The sequence below is a fragment of the Bos indicus genome, chromosome 20 (genome assembly GCF_029378745.1).
Source record: "Bos indicus isolate NIAB-ARS_2022 breed Sahiwal x Tharparkar chromosome 20, NIAB-ARS_B.indTharparkar_mat_pri_1.0, whole genome shotgun sequence".
NCBI classification, from domain to species: Eukaryota; Metazoa; Chordata; class Mammalia; order Artiodactyla; family Bovidae; genus Bos; species Bos indicus.
In genome coordinates this window covers 62,388,985-62,409,373 of record NC_091779.1, presented here as the reverse complement: position 1 = coordinate 62,409,373, position 20,389 = coordinate 62,388,985, and the positions used below count along the sequence as shown (strand labels likewise).

The 20,389-nt window shown below is 47.7% G+C and overlaps 1 protein-coding gene across 3 annotated transcripts in view; it reads left to right on the top strand.

Annotated features, from left to right (window-relative positions):
• ANKRD33B (ankyrin repeat domain 33B) overlaps positions 1–20,389 on the top strand; it is a 101,677-nt gene that overhangs the window by 73,848 nt on the left and 7,440 nt on the right. For 2 of the 3 annotated variants that reach the window (XM_019982826.2, XM_070774849.1), the window contains exon 3: positions 10,353–10,493. The exons of the other annotated variant lie outside the window; for it this stretch is intronic. In XM_019982826.2, coding sequence (XP_019838385.2) covers positions 10,353–10,493 — 141 coding nt within the window. The remainder of the gene's footprint in view (positions 1–10,352; positions 10,494–20,389) is intronic. 3 annotated transcript variants of the gene reach the window in all.

Sequence of the window (20,389 nt, the reverse complement as noted above, 5' to 3'; positions counted from 1 at the left end):
AACAAAGAACCTGTCCTCTTCATTGGTGCTGCTGGAACCTGATATTTCCAATCAACAGTTCCCTCTACTGGCCTCATTGGGGAAATTCCATTCCGAGTACCTGCTGTCAGAGCAATCAAGTCTCGGTGTGTGCGTGCTGGGTCACATCCAACTCTTTGTGACCTTTTGGACTGTAGCCCGCTAGGCTCCTCTGTCCCTGAGATTTTTCAGGTAAGAATACTGGAGTGGATTGCTATTAGACAACCCTAATTTGGTAACGTTTTCCCATTTTTAGAGCAGCACAGGTTTATTGTCTGTTTCCTTTCCTTGAATGAAAGCATAAACAAGACTTTTAGCTTATAATTGGTACCGGTTACGTGTTGAATGAGTCAAAAATTATTAATTGTGATGGCCCTGTGATCTTGATAATGTGCTTTTATGACTTGTGCTTAGTTGTTCAGTCATGTCCGATTCTTTGAGACGCTGTGGACTGCAGCCCGCCAGGCTCCTCTGTCCATGGGGATTCCCTAGGCAAGAATACTAGAGTGGGTTGCCATGACCTCCTTTAGGGGATCTTCCCAGCCCAGGGATCGAACCCAGGTCTCCTACACTGCAGGCAGATTCTTCACCAACAGAGCCACCAGGGACTTGAAAATTAACAACTTTTTTGATATGTGAACATCTTTCAAGGGAGAAGTAGGAATCCTTCAGCTTTTTTACTAAATATTTACCAAGTGTGCTGTCCATTGGAAGTTTTGGACTTGAGATCAGGGTCATGAGGGTTATGGTGGCTGTGGGAATCCATGGCCACATGGAAATGTGAACTGTGAGGCATCATGGTTTTGGTGCCTGATTCAATCTTGGGGGACGAGGGCAGAGCTTCCATTGGAAGCAAAGGAAGAACATATCTGGCAGGGGGACTGCAAAGACCAGTAGATTAGAGAAAGCATGGCACACGGGTGAAGGGAAAGAGAGTTGTAGTCTTCCCTGATGGCTCAGTGGTAAAGAATCTGCCTGCCAATGCAGGGGACTTGGGTTAGATCCCAGGTCGGGGAAGATCCCATATGCTTCAGGGTGACTGAGTCCGAGCACTGCAACTACTGAGCCTGTGTTCTAGAGCCCAGGAGGTGCAACGAGAGAAGCCATCTGAATGAGAGACTCGTGCACTGAGGCTAGAGAGTAGCTCCTGCCTGCTGCAACTGGAGAGGAGCCCGAGCAGCAGTGAAGACCCAGCACAGCCAAATATATAAATAAATTACAATTTTAAAAAAGAGAGAGAGTTGTATAATTACAGAGTCCATGCGTGCAAGAGCTGAGGATAAAGAGGGGATATAGGGAAGGAAAAATAACCTTCTCTCTACCCTACTGGATTCCCAAGTGAGACCCCTGTAATAAAAGACTAACAAGAGAGAACCAGACACCTATAAACACATGGACCTCATGTGTAAGTGGGGGACACCCAGCTAAAGATGAGTAACTCAAGCAGGTGGCTCAGAACTCTGGCTTATGTGTCATCTTCCTTAAAGACAGAAGATGGAAATATATGCCATCTCCATATATTTATGGAGAAATACAGGACAGAGGAAAGCAGTTTTTTAGTGTCTCATTACAAAGAAGAAAAACTGTACCCCTTTTTGGGTATGTGAATGAAATGATGGATGTTAGCTATACTTACTGTGGTAATATTTCACAATATATGGAAGTCAAATTATTATGCTGTACTCCTTAATTCAGCACAGTGCTAGATGTTAATTATATCAATAAAACCTGGGAAAATAAAAGAATAAAATAAGAAAATGTATGTCCTGCTTTTAGGCACATGGGGGAGGACAGGGAGCTTTTCTTGTATCTGCTTCTTCTCTGTTGTCTTTGGCTCAAATAATTCTTATGCCACAGTTGCATGTTTTGGGTGGCATATTCGGCTACCCTTCAGAGAGCAGGGCTAGATAGAAAGAAGCTAGCTGGTTAAAGAGTCAAGAATTTATCTAAAGAGTAGAAAGCATGAGAGGGTTTAAGTAGTAGTTGTGTCGATTGGAAGAGTTTCTTGCTGATAGTGTAGAAAATGGAGCATAAATGGGACAAGTTCAGTTAGGAGAGGAGTGGACCCCAGGAAGGATATGGTGGTGGCTGCCATCCAGGTTAGAAGTGGGGATGGGGAAACATGGACAGGCTTGTAAGATGTTTAAGAGGTGGCTTTGGCAGAATTCCTCCATACTTGGATGTTGATGGGATAGGGGAGGGCTGAAGAGAAAGCCCAGACTTCTGGCTTGGGCACTTTGGTGGGTGATTGCTGATATTCATCACTGACAAAGAATGTGGATGGGAGGAGTAGGTTTGGAAGAAACATGTTTTAAATTTTATATGTTGAATTTGATTTGTTGGTGGAACGCCCAAGATGAAATATCCAGTAGATATATACTTAGGTAAGAAACTCAGGAAAATAGATTAGCTAGAGATAAGTGATCTGGAAGTTTTAGGATGATGACTTGATCCGTGAGGGTGGATAGGATCACCAAGGGAGGGTATATGAGATGAGAAGAAGGCTTAGTCATGCATCCGAGTAACAGTGGCATTTCAGAAAGCAGAGAACAGAAGAATTCACAAAGAAAATTGAGGGGTGGACAGAGAGCTAGGAAGAAAATCAGAAGGGTGAGCTATCAGGACATTTGCAGAAAGTGTTGGATGGAGCAGACACGTGGTTAATGCTATGGAAATGTCTAGTAAGGTGGGAACTGACTCATAACTGTCAGATTTTTGGTACAAGACAGTCATCGGGGAATGAAGGAAGATGGTTTCAGGAGGATTGGTGGGGGTGTAAGTAGCAATAGTGAGAGCAGGTGACTGGAATTCAGACTGAAAAGATGTCATATGATTGGCAGATGACTGGAGTGCAAAGACAGGGCCACAGGGATTATTGTTGATCATTGCAATGGACTGGATGTTTATGTCCCCCTCCAAATTCATATGTTGAATCCTAATCTCCATGGGATGGTAATAGGAGATGGGGCTTTAGGGAGATAATTAGGTCATGAGGAGGGGATCATTCATGAATAGAATTAGTGCTCCATAAAAGAGACTCCAGAGAGCTTCCTTACCCCTTCTGCCATGTGAGAACACAATAGGACAACTATCTATGAATCGGGGAGTGGGCTCGGAAGTGGATTCTCACCAGAGAGAATCTGCTGGCACTTTGACCTTGAACTTCCCAGCCTCCAGCACTGTGAAAAAATAAATATTTCTTGTTTAAGCCACTCAGTCAATGGCAGTTTGTTACAGCAGCTCGAATGGACTAAGACAGTCGTGTATTTTAAGCCAGGAGATCCTTGAGCACGTGTACCAGCTTATTGCTGCATGACAGTCTCCAGCCCTAGTTTACCGTGTTTATAGTTGATGCGTCTGTGGATGGGCTGGGAGCCGGCTGATCTAGACGGCCTTGGCTCACGTGTCTGTGAGTGAACCACACCCGTCTGCCTGGGCCGCTCTGCTCCATGGATTTCTCATCCTCTTCCTGGAACCATCACGTCATCTTGGGCACGTTCTCCTTAGGCAGATAGTCCTGCCAGTGTGTGTGTTTCGAGCTTCCACAGATGTCAAGTGGGCCAACCCTGTTTTCTTTGCCTGCACTGGGTGTTAACTTCTATGCTCAGGCTTTGTCTGCTGGTGGTGCGAGGGCTTCTCATTGTGGCGGCTTCTCTTGTGAGGCATGGGCTCTAGGGTGTGAGGGCCTCAGTAGGTGTGACGCACGGGCATACTTGCCCCGCGGCGTGGGGGATCTTCCAGGACCAAGGATGGAACCCGTGTCCTCTGCATTGGCAGGCAGATTCTTAACCAGTGGACCACCAGCGAAGTCCCAGTGTTCTTAACTGAAGAATGTTGAAGCCACATGGCAAAAGGTGAAAAATTTAAGCCATAATACAGTCTGGTGGGAATGAATTTGCAAGGTGGGAGAGGTTGAAGAGAAAGAGGAAGTAATTTGTAGCGTGAATATATTCTCCAGCAGTGGATGGGGAATGTCTTTAAAGCACTGGATGGGGAGGAGAGATTGGCATTTCAATAGGAGAAGAATCCTCCCCTCTTTTCTAGGAGGGATGTGGGGAAGTTTGGGGGGTGATGGGGGGAAAGTAGAGGGAGTTCCCTTCTGTGGTTTCAGTTCCCTCTGTGAAGTAGGAGGTGCAGAGGGGTTTCCTGTAACAGTGGGAAAGTTTAGGGCTTTCCTGATGGCTCAGGGGTAAAGAATCCGCCTGCCAATGCAGGAGACACGGGTTTGATCCCTGGTCGGGGAAGATCCCGCATGCGGTGGAGCAACTAAACCTGCACACCACAAACTATTGAGCCTGTGCCCTGGAGCCAGGGAATCACAGCCCCGCCACAGCCACTGAAGCCCTCGCCCCTGGAGCCTCCACTCCGCGACAAGAAAAGCTGCCTCAAAGAGAAGCCCACTTACTGCAACTAGTGAGCAGCCCCAGCTCACCGCAATAGAGAAAAGCCCAGGTGGCAGCAGGCCCAGCAAAGCCAAACAATAAATAATTAAGAAAAAAATAAAAGAGAGTGGGAAAGTTTAAAATTCCCCACTTGGGGCTTGGGGTATCGTCACTCAATGGAAATCAAGGGTGGACATGATGCTTCTAAGAATGTATAGATATTAACCTTTTCTCTTTGAAACCATGGCAATGATCCAAAGGGAGCTTTGCTTTTCTTCCGCAACATAGATAGACAGATAGGAAGTCAGACTTGGCCACCATGGACTTTTCCACCCTCGTGTACCCTCAGGGAAAACACCACTGGCCAAGTAATCAACAACAGCAGCAATATCCAAAGTAGAGTCAGAACCCTGGGGCTGGGGTGTCCCCAGGAGTCACCTTTGGCTTTTCTGTTGTTTGGTTCAGCCCAACAATTACCGAGACGTGTCCATTCACTTCCTTCTGAGTCAGCATCTCCTCTCTACCCTCCTGTCCTGCTGGGGGTCCAACCACATCTTCTCTGTCCATTGCACGCCCACCCATGAGCCCCCCTCCCCCTCCACTGGTGAGGCTTGTGTATGGCGTGGATAGGATCTGCACCTAGCAGCCGGATGAGAATCACTGTCCCTACCTTGCAGTCTATTGAGTGGCCCTTGCCTAGATTCCCCTTTCATAAGACAAACTTTTGATATTAGAATAGTTCAGACTTACAGAAAAGCTGCAAAGATTGTGCAGAGAATTCAGAACACCCCACACCTGGTTACCCCTGTGGTAGAATCTTACACTATTATGACACAAATTTTGTCTATTATCGAACAAAATAAACCCGTATCGATGCATCTTTATTATTAACTTATGTCCATCTCTTAAAATTCAGACTTCCTCGTTTTTCCACCAATGTACTTTTTCTGTTCCAAGATCCCGGCTAGGGTCCCACGTGATGTTTCGTTGTCGTGTCCCCTCAGGTTCCTCTTGGTGTGACAGTGCCTCAGATTTCATGACCTTGACAGTCTGGGGAGTGCTTGTCTAGTAGTCTGCAGTGTGTGTGCTGAGTGACTTCAGTCATGCCTGACTCTGCGACCCTGCAGACTGTAGCCCGCCAGGTTCCTCTGTCCATGGGATTTCCGAGGCAAGAACACTGGGGTGGTAGTAGTCTGTAGCGGGCGGGTCCCTCAATTTGTGTGTGTCTGTTGTTTTTTTCATGATTAGAGTGGAGTTGTGGGTTTTTCAAAGGAGTACCACAGTGCTAGTCTCATGATGTCCCATGAAGGGTTTTGTTTTTTTTTAAAGTGTTCAATGACACCAGTTATAGACGGTCAGGCTGACTTTGTTCAGAATCATCAGACAGGCATGAGCACCATTGCAATGGGCAAGTGGGAATTTATAGCCATGGAGCAGAATGGCAGGGGAGGGGTCTGTGGATGGAAAATTACTAAGGCGGAAGGAACATCAGAGGGATTCTGGCCAAACCAACCTAGCAAGATTCTTGATGAAGATGGGCCGGGGTGATTGGATATCCCCTGCGGGGTGGTGGGGGATGAAGAACAGATCAGATACTAGAGTGGAGCAGGGGTGAGTTAACCAGAGTTCAATTGACTTACTAGCTGGGTTCTTGCTAAAGTGAGATTTTGCAAGGAAGAGCACAGATGCACTTGGGAGAAGGTTCAGGAGCCTGACTGAAGTTTGATCAGCAGAGAATCTTTGTCCGCCCACCTCTGGACACGACTGTTGACCCTGATCACCAGGCTGAGGTCGTGTTGGCCAGACATCTCTCTTGGAAGATTACTACCCCCACCACCATCTTCATAGTTTACTCTTCGGAGTGGAGTCTGTGCACAGCCCACGAGTGAAGGAGTGGGTTCTACTGTGTCACCTCCTTGGGACTGGAGCACGTGCATAAGTTATTTGGAGTTTTTCTGCCCAGAGATTTGTCTATTAGGCACTTTTTATACATACCTTGTCTCTCGTCATTTTCACCATCGTGAAGTTGATATTATCTCCGTTTTCCAGTTGTAGAAACAGATTCAGTGACGTTGACTGACCTTCCCAAGATCACCCGGATTTTAAGTGGCAGGCTTGAAGCTTGAACTTGGGTGTTCTCAGACCCAGCTCTCTTAAGTACTCAGTTCTCTGTCCACATGGCTACTTAGTCACCCCACTGAAGCTGAGTCATCAAGAATTAACTTATTCCCTGGGTCACTTATGCCCTGCTTTTAGGCAGGGTAAGGCTAACAGGGTCCATGGGAGGGGGTGTTTTTGAGCCGTGTGTGGTCAAAGTCCACTCTGAGGACTTCAGGGACCAAATCCTATTCATATGGTCCATGGTGACTAGGCTCAAACTAGATTTTAATGTAAGACACATTCTGTTTTATAAGGAAGTTCAGTTAAGTCACTGACTGAACATGTCTGACTCTTTGTGACCCCATGGACTGCAGCACGCCAGGCCTCCTTGTCCATCGCCAACTCCCAGAGCTTGCTCAAACTCATGTCCATCAAGTTGGTGATGCCATCCCACCATCTCATCCTCTGTCATCGCCTTCTCCTCCTACCTTCAACCCTTCCCAGCATCAGAGTCTTTCCCAAGGAGTCGGTTCTTCGCATTAGGTGGCCAAAGTATTGGAGCTTCAGCTTCAGCGTAAGTCCTTCCAGTGAATATTCAGGACTGATTTCCTTTAGGATGGACTGGTTGGATCTCCTTGCCGGGTTCTATTTAGTTACCTACCATCTATCCATCTATCTATGATCCATTCATCAATATATGTACCTACCTATCTGTCTGTCTTCCCTGTCTATCCATCTATCATCTATCTATTGCTTACCTATCTATCATCTGTCCCTGTATCTACTTACCTATCATCTATCTACCTACTTATCATCTGTCTATCTTTCTTACTCAAGGAGAAAGCTCCTTTTGGTTAATTGTCATCTTAAAGAAGGTTAACATTTATTCATTCTTAGCAGCATCAGGTCCATCTTCTGTTTCAGCTGAGTGAGGTTGTCTGTGCGATAAGAGGTACTGTTCTGTCATCCTGGGGAAGCCAGCGGGACCTGGGAGTGATTGCATGGGTCATGACAGCTTGAGTCCGAGTTGTCAGAACGCATGGGCTGCGTGTTGGTTTTTCCGATCTCTACATAACACACAGGACAGATCTATATAACGGACCGTTTGCTTTGTGGATCCTAGGTATTCCTTCTCCCTGCCTGTTTAGAGCGTTTAGCATGTCAGTGCAAAGGACATCCTGCTGAAGATGCGTCCGACACACTCCTTCATGTTTTTTAGAAAAAATGGCTCTAAACAAATTGCAATTTGTTTCACTACAACCCTGGCTAAATCTAACTGACAGGTGCTGCAGAGCGCTTAGCTGGCCCACAAACGCAACTGAGATCAAAAGACCGCCCTCCCTCTGCCCCCGCCCTGACAGTTTGCCCCAGTTAAGCTGCTTTGGGGATCTGACAGCCAGCATCCTTCCTGGGTCGGCGGGGGGTGGGGGGAATGGCTGGGGTGGCGTGGGTTCTGTAAACAGCAGAGAGTCAAAAAGTGTCAGCCTCTGGTTGGAATCTGTGAGTCACAGAGCGGAAAGGTCCCTCTCATTTGTTTCTGGCTTGTTAACCCCGTGACAGGACCGTGTTAGTCAGTGCTCATCTCAGAAAGTCAGCGAAGTTTCACCTTTTCATGTTGGCAGTGAGGTCAGGAGGCGGGCTGAGGTCTGCCACGGGGAGCAGACCACACTGCTTCTGTTAGAGTCCACACCCTGGTTTTTGCTGCTGGTTCGTTTTTAACCCTGAGGCTGATGAGAAGGAGGTACTATCGCTCGGCCAGCAGCCTGCAGTGTCTGGTGCCTTTTGGGGAAGGAAACCCAGTCCCACGTGTACATATGTCTTGATCGGGGTGCGACGACAGGGAGGACAGGGCTCCCACGTGGGAGGAGTTAGTTACTGAGGGGCGTGCACGTATTGGCAGGGCCAGGGTGGAGCCCAGGCGATGCCACTGCAGCAGGAGAAGGGGCTTCTGCCTGCCGCTGTGCTGGGGGCCTCTGTTGGCTCGGCCTCCCAGCCTGCAGGGCATGTGTGTGTGTGTGTGTGCGTGCACATGCGTGTGTGTATGTGAGTCTTAGGAAACACCTTGTGGCTCGTGCATGCCGTCTTCCGGGGAGGTCTTACCTCCTCTGCCATAGCCCCAGTCTCACGCAGTGCCCTTCCTGGTACCAGTCAAGGAAGGAGCCTCAGGTTTCCTGGCCTCTTCGAGGTGCAGAAGCCTCCCTGCAAGGAGCCGGTGGTGCCCAGTTAACAGCAGAAAGTACAGTTCAGTGTCCACCTGGCCCTACACCTGCAGCCCTGACAGTGAGGGGGGTTCCGAGGGACCTGCACGGGGTGGGGATGAGGGGCTTTCAGAGCTGAATCCTCAGGGTAGAGGGATGGAGACTGGGGACTTCCCTCGTGGTCCGGTGGTGAGGAATCTGCCTGCCAGTGCAGGGGCCGTGGGTTCTTCTCCGCTCCGGGAAGATCCCACATGCCGAGGGGCACCTCAGCCTGTGCTCTGCAACTCCTGAGCCCTGGAGCCTGGAAGCCACTGCAATGAGAAGCCCAACACTGCGACTAGAGAGTAGTCCCCGCTCACGGCAACTAGATAAAGCCCTCATGCAGGAACCAAGACCCAGAGCAGCTCCCCCCTCAAAAAAGGATGGAGACTGGTACCCAGGCCCTCGTGCAGACTGCCCGCACTCCTGAGGTGTGTTAGCCATCATTAGGGCCAGGATGCAGATGGCAAGCAAGAGGGGCTGGGGGTGCCAGGGTCAGGGCGAAGGGGAGCAGAAAGGGAGGCTGTCCTCCACCTTGGTCCTGAAACAGTGACATCTGAGCTTCTGGGACAGTGGTTCTCAACAGGGCTGATTTTGCCCCCAGCGATACTTGGTGAGGTCCAGAGACACTTGCGGTTGTCATGCCTGGGAGGGACGGAGGTGTGGTAGCTACCATGTCTAGTGGGCAGAGTTCAGGGAGGCGGCTGACCATCCTACAGTGCACAGGACAGCCTCATTACCCATCCCAGGTGTCGGACAGCAGCTTCGGACAGCTCGGGCATTTGACCCCAGAGCCTCTTTGTGTGTTGTCTGAGGATCTTTCTCGGGGTGAACCAGGAGCATCCTGGGAACACAGCTTCTCACATGATGTTCTCCTTATTCACCGCTACCTAAGAGTGTGCAGGCTTTTTGAGAATCCTCTGAGAATGAGCAGAAAATCCGGCCCTTTTTTTTGAAGTACAGGGCGATGAAGTGGAGAAATTTATATTCTGATATGAATATTCTTACCTGCTTGGGTTAATGGATGAGGGTCTGGGTAGCAACACTCCCTGTGTTCTCTGTGGGTATGTGTGTGTAAGAGAGAGAGAGAGAGAGAGAGGACCTTCTGAGCCATGCCAGGGTGGCAGTATGCACTAACACATCCTGTTGCTATGGTGATGAGATGCAGACTGTCTCCTCTCTGAGGCTCTGGAATTCTGGGAAATGGCTCCTAGCTTCCTTTTCTGTTCTGCGTTGCCCTCTCCTGCTGGGAGCTGACAGAATCCGCATGCGACCAGCTCAGGTGTGCCCCCGCAGCCTCCCTGCTGCCCATGTCCACTCCTTAACAGGTTGCCTGGACAGCTGGCCTTCAAGCAGGTTGGCAAAAGGGAACTCAAGTGAACCAGAGGCAGCAGCGCTGTGGCCCAGGCAGGGTCCTCCGTTGCCTTGTATCCTGGACTCCTGAGAATTCTTTCCTGTGGCTTGGGAGGCAAACACACACGCTGCCCACCCTCCCAAAGATGGTCCAGCCCTGCAGGCGGACGCTGCCCCATTTTGCTCTGTGTGTAGGAAGCCCTTCTGGGATGCCCACTCTTTGTGGAGGGTGGTCCATCCACGTGTGCATTTCTCTTTGCAGGGCACGTCACCATCACCAACTACTTGTTGAACTATTTCCCTGGTCTTGACCTTGAAAGGAGGAACGCATTCGGGTTCACGGCCCTGATGAAAGCAGCCATGCAGGGCCGGACAGAGTGCATCCGAGCCCTGATGCTAGCAGGTACGTCCCCACCTTTCTTCTGTGGTCTCAGGGCCCCAGGCAATGCTGAGTGTGCTCCTTAAAAAATATGTGTTGGGACTTCTTGCTGGTCCACTGGCTAAGACTCCACACTCCCGATGCAGGGGGCCAGGGTTCGATCCCGGGTCAGGAAGCTAGATCCCACATGCCACATCTAAGAGTTCACATACCACAACTAGAAAGATCCCGTCTGTTGCAGTGAAGAGCGAAGATCTTTTCCTCCTCATGCTAAAAGAGAATCAGTGCCCATCAGTAGAGCACAGCCTCCTTGAGTTATTCTGACAATTAAGTGAGAAATGTTCATGAAGCCCGCACCCAGGGTCAGGCACAGAGAGAGCGTCTTCACATCTCAGTCAGTGGGAGACGCTGTTGTCGCTGTTACTTGATTTCATCATCTTAATTTATTTTGGTTTTGTTCTTGGCTCTGGCTTCAGCTGATCTCGCTGGACCCTACGAGCTCCTAGAGAGAAGGCGTGCCCTCCCATCTCAGTACCTTGTGTGTGCACGTGTGAAGTCGCTCAGTTATGTCCGACTCTTTGCCACTCTATGGATGGTAGCCCTCCAGGCTCCTCTGTCCATGGGATTCTCCAGGCAAGAATACTGGAGTGGGTTGCCATTTCCTCCTCCAGGGGATCTTCCAACCCAGGGATTGAACCCACATCTCTCATATCTCCGGCACTGGCAAGTAGATTCTTTACCACTAGCGACACTTGGGAAGACCCTTGCCTTGTGATTAGATTGGAGTTAGAGGATCCCCAACCTACTTTGGATTGTTTTTTATTTTTTCTCCTGCTTTACTTAACTAGAGTGTTTTAGGAGATGCTGTAAGAAAAATAAATTCTATAAGCAAAGACAGGCTTCAAAGATGAAAAACTTTTTTGTAACTAAAAAAGATCTTAATTGAAATTAATTTCATTGATTGTGCTTTTGACTCAATGACAGTTTCATTTTTTTTTTTTTTTTTAAAGAGCAGTGGGCTTCCCTAGTGATTCAGCAGGAAAGAATCTGCCTGCCAGTGCAGGAGACTTGAATTTAATCGTTGGGTCGGGAAGATCCCCTGGAGGAGGAAGTGGCAACCCACTCTAGTATTCTTGCCTAGAAAATCCCAGGGACAGAGGGGCCTGACGGGCTTCTCTGTCCATGGGGTCGCAAAGAATCAGACACGACTTCGCAATTAAACAACAACAATCAGTTTCCACGAAGTTTATCGGGGACGTTGGGGAGGGATGGTTCCTCCTAATTAAATGGTGATTATGATGCTTTTGTGTTTGGGGGGTCCTTCATCTGCTTTTACTACTTCTGGATCTTATAATTGAGTGTAGCTATTTACTTTTACCACCAAAAACTTACCCTGTCGATCCAGGAATTTTCCCCATGTGAATTCATTTGAATTACAAACCCTCTTGCTCTTAGATCAATTGCCTGCTAATCACTCTAGACCTTGCGTGGGATTTCCTGTCTTTCTTTTTTCCTGGGTCTGGTGCAGGTTTCAGGCAGTTACAGGATCTCAGAACCATTTTTCAGATCTCAGGAGAGATGGGTCTGCTTAAGACAGTGTATTCAATGCTAATGTGTTTCCCCCTTTTCCTCTGTTATTTGGTTAACAAATTTGGCATTAGGTTTCATATACTTTCCCTTTCCTGTTCCCATCTGCGTGATCACAACCTCATCAGTCTAGAATAATCCCTCATGAGTACAAACCTCTAGGCCTGCATCCCTGGACTGAACGTGGTCAGAGCAGAAAGACGCATAAAACCAGCTGGATCCTGGTGTCAAATTCCAGCTCCTCCGTTCAGCCTCTCTACAGCCAAAGCCAGTCACCTCCTGCCCTAGGCCTGTTTCTTCTTAATATTCAGCGGACGTCAGTAGTTACTGCAGAGCGTCGTGATGGGGACTGACTGAGTTCACACATGACACGGACGGTTGCCTGGAATGGAGGAAGCTGTCGGTAATGGTTGAAAAAGTAAAAAAGTGTGAAACTGTTAGTTGCTCAGTCGTGCCCTACTCTTTGTGATCCCACGCATTGCATCCCAGGCTCCTCTGTCCATGGGATTCTCCAGGCAAGAATACTGGAGTGGGTTGCCATTCCCTTCTCGGGCATCTTCCTGACTCAGGGATTGAACCAGGGTCTCTTGCGTTACAGGTGGATTCTTTACCATCTGAGCCACCAGGGAAGATTTGGTTATCATTATTGTTATTACGGATTTTATTATTTTTTTAATTAATTTACTTATTTATTTTTGGCTGTGCTGGGTCTTTGTTGCGGCGCATGGGCTTTCTTTGTGGCGAGTGGGGGCTACTTTTTCTTGCAGTTTGAGGGTTGCTTCTCTCCTGTGGAGCACGGGCTCCAGGGCACGCGGGCTTCGGTGGCTGCAGCTCTCGGGGTCCAGAGCACAGGCTCAGTAGTTGTGGTGCGAGGACTTAGTTGCTCCAGCATGTGGGATCTTCCCCGACCAGGGATCGAGCTCGTGTCCCATGCCTTGGCAGGCAGATTCCCCTCCACTGTAACACCAGGGAAGTCGGTTATTAGTGACTTTGTGTGTTTAATATGATTTGTTAAATGAAAAACTATGGTATACTTTTCCCTTTGAAAATATGCTTATGATGAGATACTTCACTTTCTTACTTCTCAATCCTGGTCCTATCGACACTGGGGCCGGGTGACTCTTCAGGGTGGGCTGTCCTGTGAATTGCAGGCTGTTCAGCAGCACCCCTGGCCTCTGCTCGCTAGGTGACTGTAGCACCTCTTGGTTCGGACAACCAAAAATACCTCTGGACGTTGCCAAACGTCCCCTATTGGGAAAGTCGACTGTTGTTGAAAGCCACTGATGTGATGTAAATGGGAAACGATGGGGAAAGTGAAGAGAGAATCTGACGCCTTCTTCAGGAAGCTTTTGACTGCCCTCTAAGGCTTTTGTTGTTTAACTTTAGAATATTTTCATTTTCTGCTGTTGCCACTAAGTTAGCTTCTACTTTTCCCCAGGAAAGTGGGTTACATTTTCCTCTTACAGTAGATGTGTGTGTGTCTGTTTTAGAAGAGAAAACAATATGTGATTGAATGTCTTTTCTGAATTTGATACATAGCAAAAAGGATACTTGTTGAGATATTTAAATAATTGGCATCAGTATTTTAAAGTCTTCTTATTTCCATTTGAATTTATTAAGAAAAACTAAAGCCTGTAAAGATCCTAAAATCTGAGTATTGCTTTTGGATTGATGTTTATGTACAGCTAAGAACAAAGTACAGAATCAGGTCATCCTGTGATCATTTTAAAAGCAAAAGGCATTTTTGCATTACTACATAATAATGGTTAGGATAAAATTGTGTATCTCATTCTCATTTTTTCGAGTGCAATATTCTTCTGAACCTGAGTGTCTTTCTGAATCTGGGTTGAATTTCATTATATTTAATAAGAACTATTTCCTTTTAGAAATAATGAATCATTGAATTGAATGCCACCCCTAAACTGTTTAGATTTTCTAATAGTTCATAATCTATGAGTGCCTATGAGCTCTTATCTTACCTTGTCAGGCAGAACAAGGTAATGTCAGAATTACCAAAACTTAGGCTTTTAATAAAAATATAACTAGGTTCTAAAAAGCTGATCTGTTGGCTCTTTCGTTTTGGGCTTCCTAAGGAGAACTGTCAGCTCTGCTGATATCACAGCGGGGTTGGAGCTGGGTGGTGCTGACTGCAGAACCTTGTTAATTCAGTGGAATATTAATGCCCCAAAGTGATGGGTGTGTTTAATAAGTGGCTCCGAGAACCGTACAGAGGATGTGATTATCTCTGAAGAGAAGCAGAACCCGGCGGAGGTTGGTTCCAGACTTGCTTAAGAGAGCTGGCTTTCATACCTGACGTGTGTCATTGCTGCGGCATTTGGGGAGCAAACACAACCAAACAAAAGCCTCTAGTTTCCCTGTGATTGTGGGGAACAAAACAGACAGAAAGGAAGGTGGAGGAGGCTCATCTAATGAGCAGAGAGCAGAGGCATTACCGCTACTGATCATATCCTCATCCTTGTTGTAGGCAAGCCCTGACTGTGTGTTTCCGGAAAGCCAAAGGATATGATGTCCCCAGAGAGGTTTCTTTCTGCTTGTAGAGGAAAACATGGATTTCCCATAATTAAGTTGGAATAGTTTCAAGTTATTAAGAAGAGGAAGGGCAAAAAATCAGGGATTTTATATCACCAAGGGCACAGTCTCAGCTTGGGCACCCACGAAAGCCAGCTGTGAGACAAGGACACAGAAGTACTTGTTCTAGAAAGTGAAACCAGGGGCAAGTATTTGTTCGAGAGAGTCACCCCAGGAAGCCAGTCAGGGATAAGGAAGCCAGACTGGGAAGACTGAAAAACCAAGCCATGTGAGTTACCAGGTGGGCACGTGGGAATCAGCACTGCTAGATCTCTCAGACTGAAGTGCCTGGGGATGGGGTGGGATCCCTGCCTTTAAGGGCTCTTCCTGATGACCCTGCCTCCTGGTTTATCATATTGATTATATCTCAAGATATCATATTGATTAATATATTGAATATATCCTATTCATATTTAATATCATATTGAATAGCATATCATATTGAATATATCATATTGATTATACCCCAAGATGATGTATTGATTATATATTGAATATATGATATTCATATTGAATAGCATATCATATTGAATATCACATAGAATATCATATCATATTGAATATATCGTATTGATTACACCCCAAGTGCCCGAGATACAGGCCGGAGGTGGCCCAGGACAAGGCCAGTAAGGGCTGGTCCCCACTGATCTTGTGTGACCGTCACCACCAGAAAACAGTGATTCCCTCAGTTCTTGTCCTCTTGATGAGAAAGAATTCAATTAAGAGACACGGATCAGTTTTAAGGAGCAAGAGTTTTACTGAGCAAAGCAAACCTGCGTGCCTGAGAGAGAGAAGCGAAACCAGACGCCGCCCCAGGACAACGGGGTAGCATTGCTTTTGCAGGGTGGAAAATCCCACCTTTTCTGCGTAATTTGATGACAGGTTGATTGACAGCTGTAGGTTGTGTAACTTCCTCCTTGCCCACAGGCGCTTAGTCACAAGCACCCAAGTGAAACCCCAGGGGGTTGGGGGGCGGGGGGAGGGCAAACAGCAATGCTAACTTACTACAATTGGGCATAATAAACCCAGGGTTACTATGAGTCACCTTTTAGATCTCGGTGCGCCTGTGCCGGCCTGGGCAGGTGGTTTTATCTTGTTTTGTTCTGATAAGGCTGGAAACTTAGCGGTCCTTGACCACAAAAGGGGAAGCTCTCTGGGTGTGTTGTAATCACCTGTGTCTAGGTGGGGAGGGAAAGATGACCCCCCCCCTCCCCATCCAAGATGGAGCAGGGACCCACTCCTGTCTAACATGAGCAGAAAGGCCTCTTGTGGGTGTGGGTAGAACTGGAGTGGGGCCTTCATTTGAAGGGTAGGTTGCTCAGGGATAGGCTTCCTGGGGTGGCTCAGATGGTAAAGAATACGCCTGCAGTGCAGGAGACCCAGGTTCAAACCCTGGGTGGGGAAGATCCTTTGAAGGAGGGTATGCAACCCTCTCTTGTATTCTTGCCTGGAGAATCCTATGGAGAGAGGAACCTGTCAACAGTCCATGGGGTTGCACAGAGTCTACAGTCCATGGGGTTACACAGTCAGACATGACTGAAGTGTCTTAGCACATCACGTGGGGTTGGGGGCTTACAGAGACATAGGAAAGGAAGTGATGCATCCTGGGCTCTGCCTGCCTCCTACTGGTCCCATGGACCTGGCCTTGACTCTTGGGGGAAAGGGTCCTAAGAATGAGCAACAGAAGGTAGATTGTCTTCCTTTAGTCTCTTTTAGGGGAGAAGGCAATGGCACCCCACCCCAGTACTCTTGCCTGGAAAATCCCATGGATGGAGGAGCCTGGTAGGCTGCAGTCCATGGGGCCGCTAAGAGTTGGTCACGGCTGAACGACTTCACTTTCACTTTTCACTTTCATGCATTGGAGAAGGAAATGGCAACCCACTCCAGTATTCTTGCCTGGAGAATCCCAGGGACGGGGGAGCCTGGTGGGCTGCTGTCTATGGGGTCGCACAGAGTTAGACACGACTGAAGCAACTTAGCAGCAGCAGCAGCAGTCCCTTTTAGGAGGTTTGCCTCTTCCAGTAACAGAAATCCCGACTTGACAGTTGATTAAATAAAGCAAGCATCTATTTGTCTCACCTCACTAGAAGTCACCCAACAGAGTCGGCCCTGACTCCCTGAGAACATACAGATCCAGGTTTCTTCCTCTATGCTTTTCTTGACTCAGCATTGCCCCCACACCCTCCACCCCTCCACCCCCCCCCACCCCCACCCCTCCACCTTCCAGTGTGTTGACTGGTCACCTCATGAAGAGTTCGGATGCTCACTGGAGCTCCAGCCTCAGATCCGTGTCTCGGACAGGAAGCAGCATCACTGATAACGTGACCCCTTTTTCTAAACTTAATCAATTTGTTCATTTATGGCTGTACTGGGTCTTTGTTGCTGTGTGTGGGCTCGCTCTAGTTGTAGCAAGCGGGGGCTACCCTCTAGTTGAGGTGCACGGGCTTCTCATCGCTGTGGCTTCTCCTGTTGCAGAGTGTGGGCTCTGGAGCACGTGGACGTCAGTAGTCGTAGCTCTAGAGCAAGCCCTCAGTAGTCTCGGTGCCCAGGGTGTAGTTCCCCGACCGGGGATTGAACCTGTGTGACTCCTGCATTGGCAGGCGGATTCTTAACCACTGGACCACCAGGGAAGTCCCAAAGGTCCCTTTGATCAGGGATGCAATGGCCTTCTCTTTGGGGCTCCCTGACCAGTTGTAAGGGAGGCTGGGAAAATGGAAAACAAGATTGCAGGTCATAGAGGTTAGAACTATGATCCTCAGTGGGGTGGAGATGTGTGTGGTTCCTTGGGGGACATCTTTGGCTGTCACAGCTGGTGGAGTGCTACTGGCATCTAGTGGGCAGAGACCAGGGGTGCTGTTTAAAGTCCTGCAATGCACAGGAGAGCCTCCACCACATACAGTCATCTGGCCCAGATGTCAATGTTGTTGCTGTTCAGTTGCTCAGTCATGTCCGACTCTTTGTGACCCCATGGACTGCAGCATGCCAGGCTTCCCTGTCCTTCACCATCTCCCAGAGATTGCTCAGACTCATGTCCGTTGAGTCAGTGATGTCATCCAACCATCTCATCATGTCATCCCCTTCATCTCCTGCCTTCAGTCTTTCCCAGCATCAGGGTCTTTTCTAATGAGTTGGCTTTTTGCATCAGGTGGCCAAAGGATTGGAGTTTCAGCTCCAGCATCAGTCCTTTGAATGAATATTCAGGACTGATTTCCTTTAGGAAGGACTGGTTTGATATTCTTACTGTCCAAGGGACTCTCAGTCTTCTCAAACACCACAGTTCAAATAGTTCCGAGGTTTTGAAACTCAGGGTTAGACCAGTGATGATGGACTGCCTAGAACTGAGTAGTTGCTGCCTTGAACAAAATAGAGGATCCTGTATAGACAACTCACAGCACCCAACTTGGTAGCAAATGAACTAACTGTCAGGAGCTCAGCTCTTGTCTACACTGCTGAAGCCCTGGGTGAACCAACAGGGAGGTAGGGGTGAGGATACCAAGAGTCTCCTGGTCAGAAGACTGGTACACTGGCCTTTCAGAGCTGCTCCATACTCTCTGAGAGGTATGTGCATAAAATGCTAATCATCAGTACTTGTCTGTCATGATTTAATGACTGTGTCCAGGCCTTTAATATTACCCTGAATCACAGTGATTTCTTAAGGAAGTGAATCCCTTGTTTGTAGCAGGACTCAAGACTCTTGCGCGGCAGTACAGTCAGAATGGCCTTTGTTCTTTCGAGTGTTTGTATTTTCCAAGATGATTTTGGAGAGGAAGAGGCACACTCAACTTTTGACAGCTGTTCCTTTAGTTTTCCATTAGCATTTGAAAAATGTCTCTTTCAGGCAGTGTTCATTAAGATTTTAATTTTGCAGTTTGCTCCTTTTCAAGTGACATGCAATTAATTAAGGCTTAATGTGTCATCTATTTTTTGCAATGACATTTTTACTGCCCCCTTTTCATTTGAGTCAGTTTATAAATTGTACTCTCGCTAATGAGTTCCATCCTGATTTCCAGTTTCAAATAATTATCACTCTTCTAATATGGTGATTCTTTCATGTGTCACAGAATTAAGAGTGTTACTGGGCGAATTCAGGTGAGCTGGGTCTGCCTGGGCCATTGGCCACGGTGGCTGCAGGGCAAGGAAGCCACTGAGACCCCTACTCCTCTTTTCAGTGCTTATTCCCCAGCCTTCGAGTGTCGGACACTCCAGTCTATGTGGGACGTACATGCAGAAGCCTCTTCCAAGCCTGGTCCCTGCAGAGCGTGCAGGCTAGATAACTGCCCTATTTCCCCACATTGTTTTGCCAGTGGAAATATGACTAAGGGGACTTGAAATCCTGAATGATTTTTAACTGTATATGCAGCTGAGATTGGACCAAGCTTAACTGAACAGCAATTCCTTATTAATTTCTCTTTTACTGAAACTTACAAACATTTCATCAAGTTGAATTGAAGATTAACTTTGCAGTATCAGGAGGGGCAGTGGGTGGTATGGGGAGATTTGTGAACGAAGTGACTTGTGTAAGGGAGATTGTGAAGATGTAGGAGGCAGATTTCTCCAGAAAGACATAACAGGTGGGAGATATATAGTAATAGAATTATTTTAGGGAGGTTTTTTTCCAGTAGTCATGTATGGATGTGAGAGTTGGACCATAAAGAAGGCCAAGCACTGAAGAATTGATGCTTTGAAACTGTGGTTCTAGAGAAGACTCTTGAGAGCCCCTTGGACTACAAGGAGATCAAACCCATCAATCCTAAAAGAAATCAACCCTGAATATTCATTGGAAGGACTGATGCTGAAGCTGAAGCTTGAATCCTTAGGCCACCTAACGTGAAGAGCCAACTCATTGGAAAAGACCCTGATGCTGGGAAAGATCGAAGGCGGGTGGAGAAGGGGACGACAGAGGATGAGATGGTTGGATGGCATCACTGACTCAATGGACATGCGTTTGGGCAAACTTCAGGAGATAGTGAAGGATAGGGAAGCCTGGCGTGCTGCAGTCCATAGAGTTGCAAAGTGTTGGACACGACTGAGCAACTGAACAGCAACAACAATGTTACGGAAATTGGCATTGGTAAGCCTGGAATCTGTAGGACATGCCAGGATCCTGGAGACTTGGGCAGGAGTGGATGCTGCGATCTTGAGGCTGGATTCTTTCTTCTCCTGAAAACGTCAGCTTTTGTTCTAAGGTCTTCAGCTAGTTGGAGGAGGTTCACCCACATTTTGGGTGCTAATCTCTTTGACCTAAAGTCAAATGATTGTGGATGCTGATTGCATGTACAAAACACTTTCATAGTGCACTTAGATTACTGTGGGATTAAAGCCCTGAGGACCTGGGCCGTGTCAACACAGAAAGTTCACAGAAGAGGAGGCCTCCCTGCAGGGCGGGGGGAAGTGCAGACTGTTGAGGGTCAGGACCCAGGTCTGGACACTTCTCTCTTATCAGCTTCGAGGCTTCAGGCAGTGCCCTCAGCAACCATGACTGCCATCCATTGTAACAGACGTTTATTAAAATCATGCCTCCCACCAATCAGAATGATATGTGTTCAGGAAGCAAAAACAACTAAGATGTGCCTCTGTCCTGGAAGCCCACAGTCTGGTAAAGATGACAGACCCGTGACCAGCTAACCTGAAGCACCAAAAGTGAACAAACACACACTTCCTGCAAAAATAAGAATCATAACCTCCGAGAGTGAGATCTTGGAGGAAAAGGAGAGTTGATAGATAAATAAGACAGCAAATGCTTT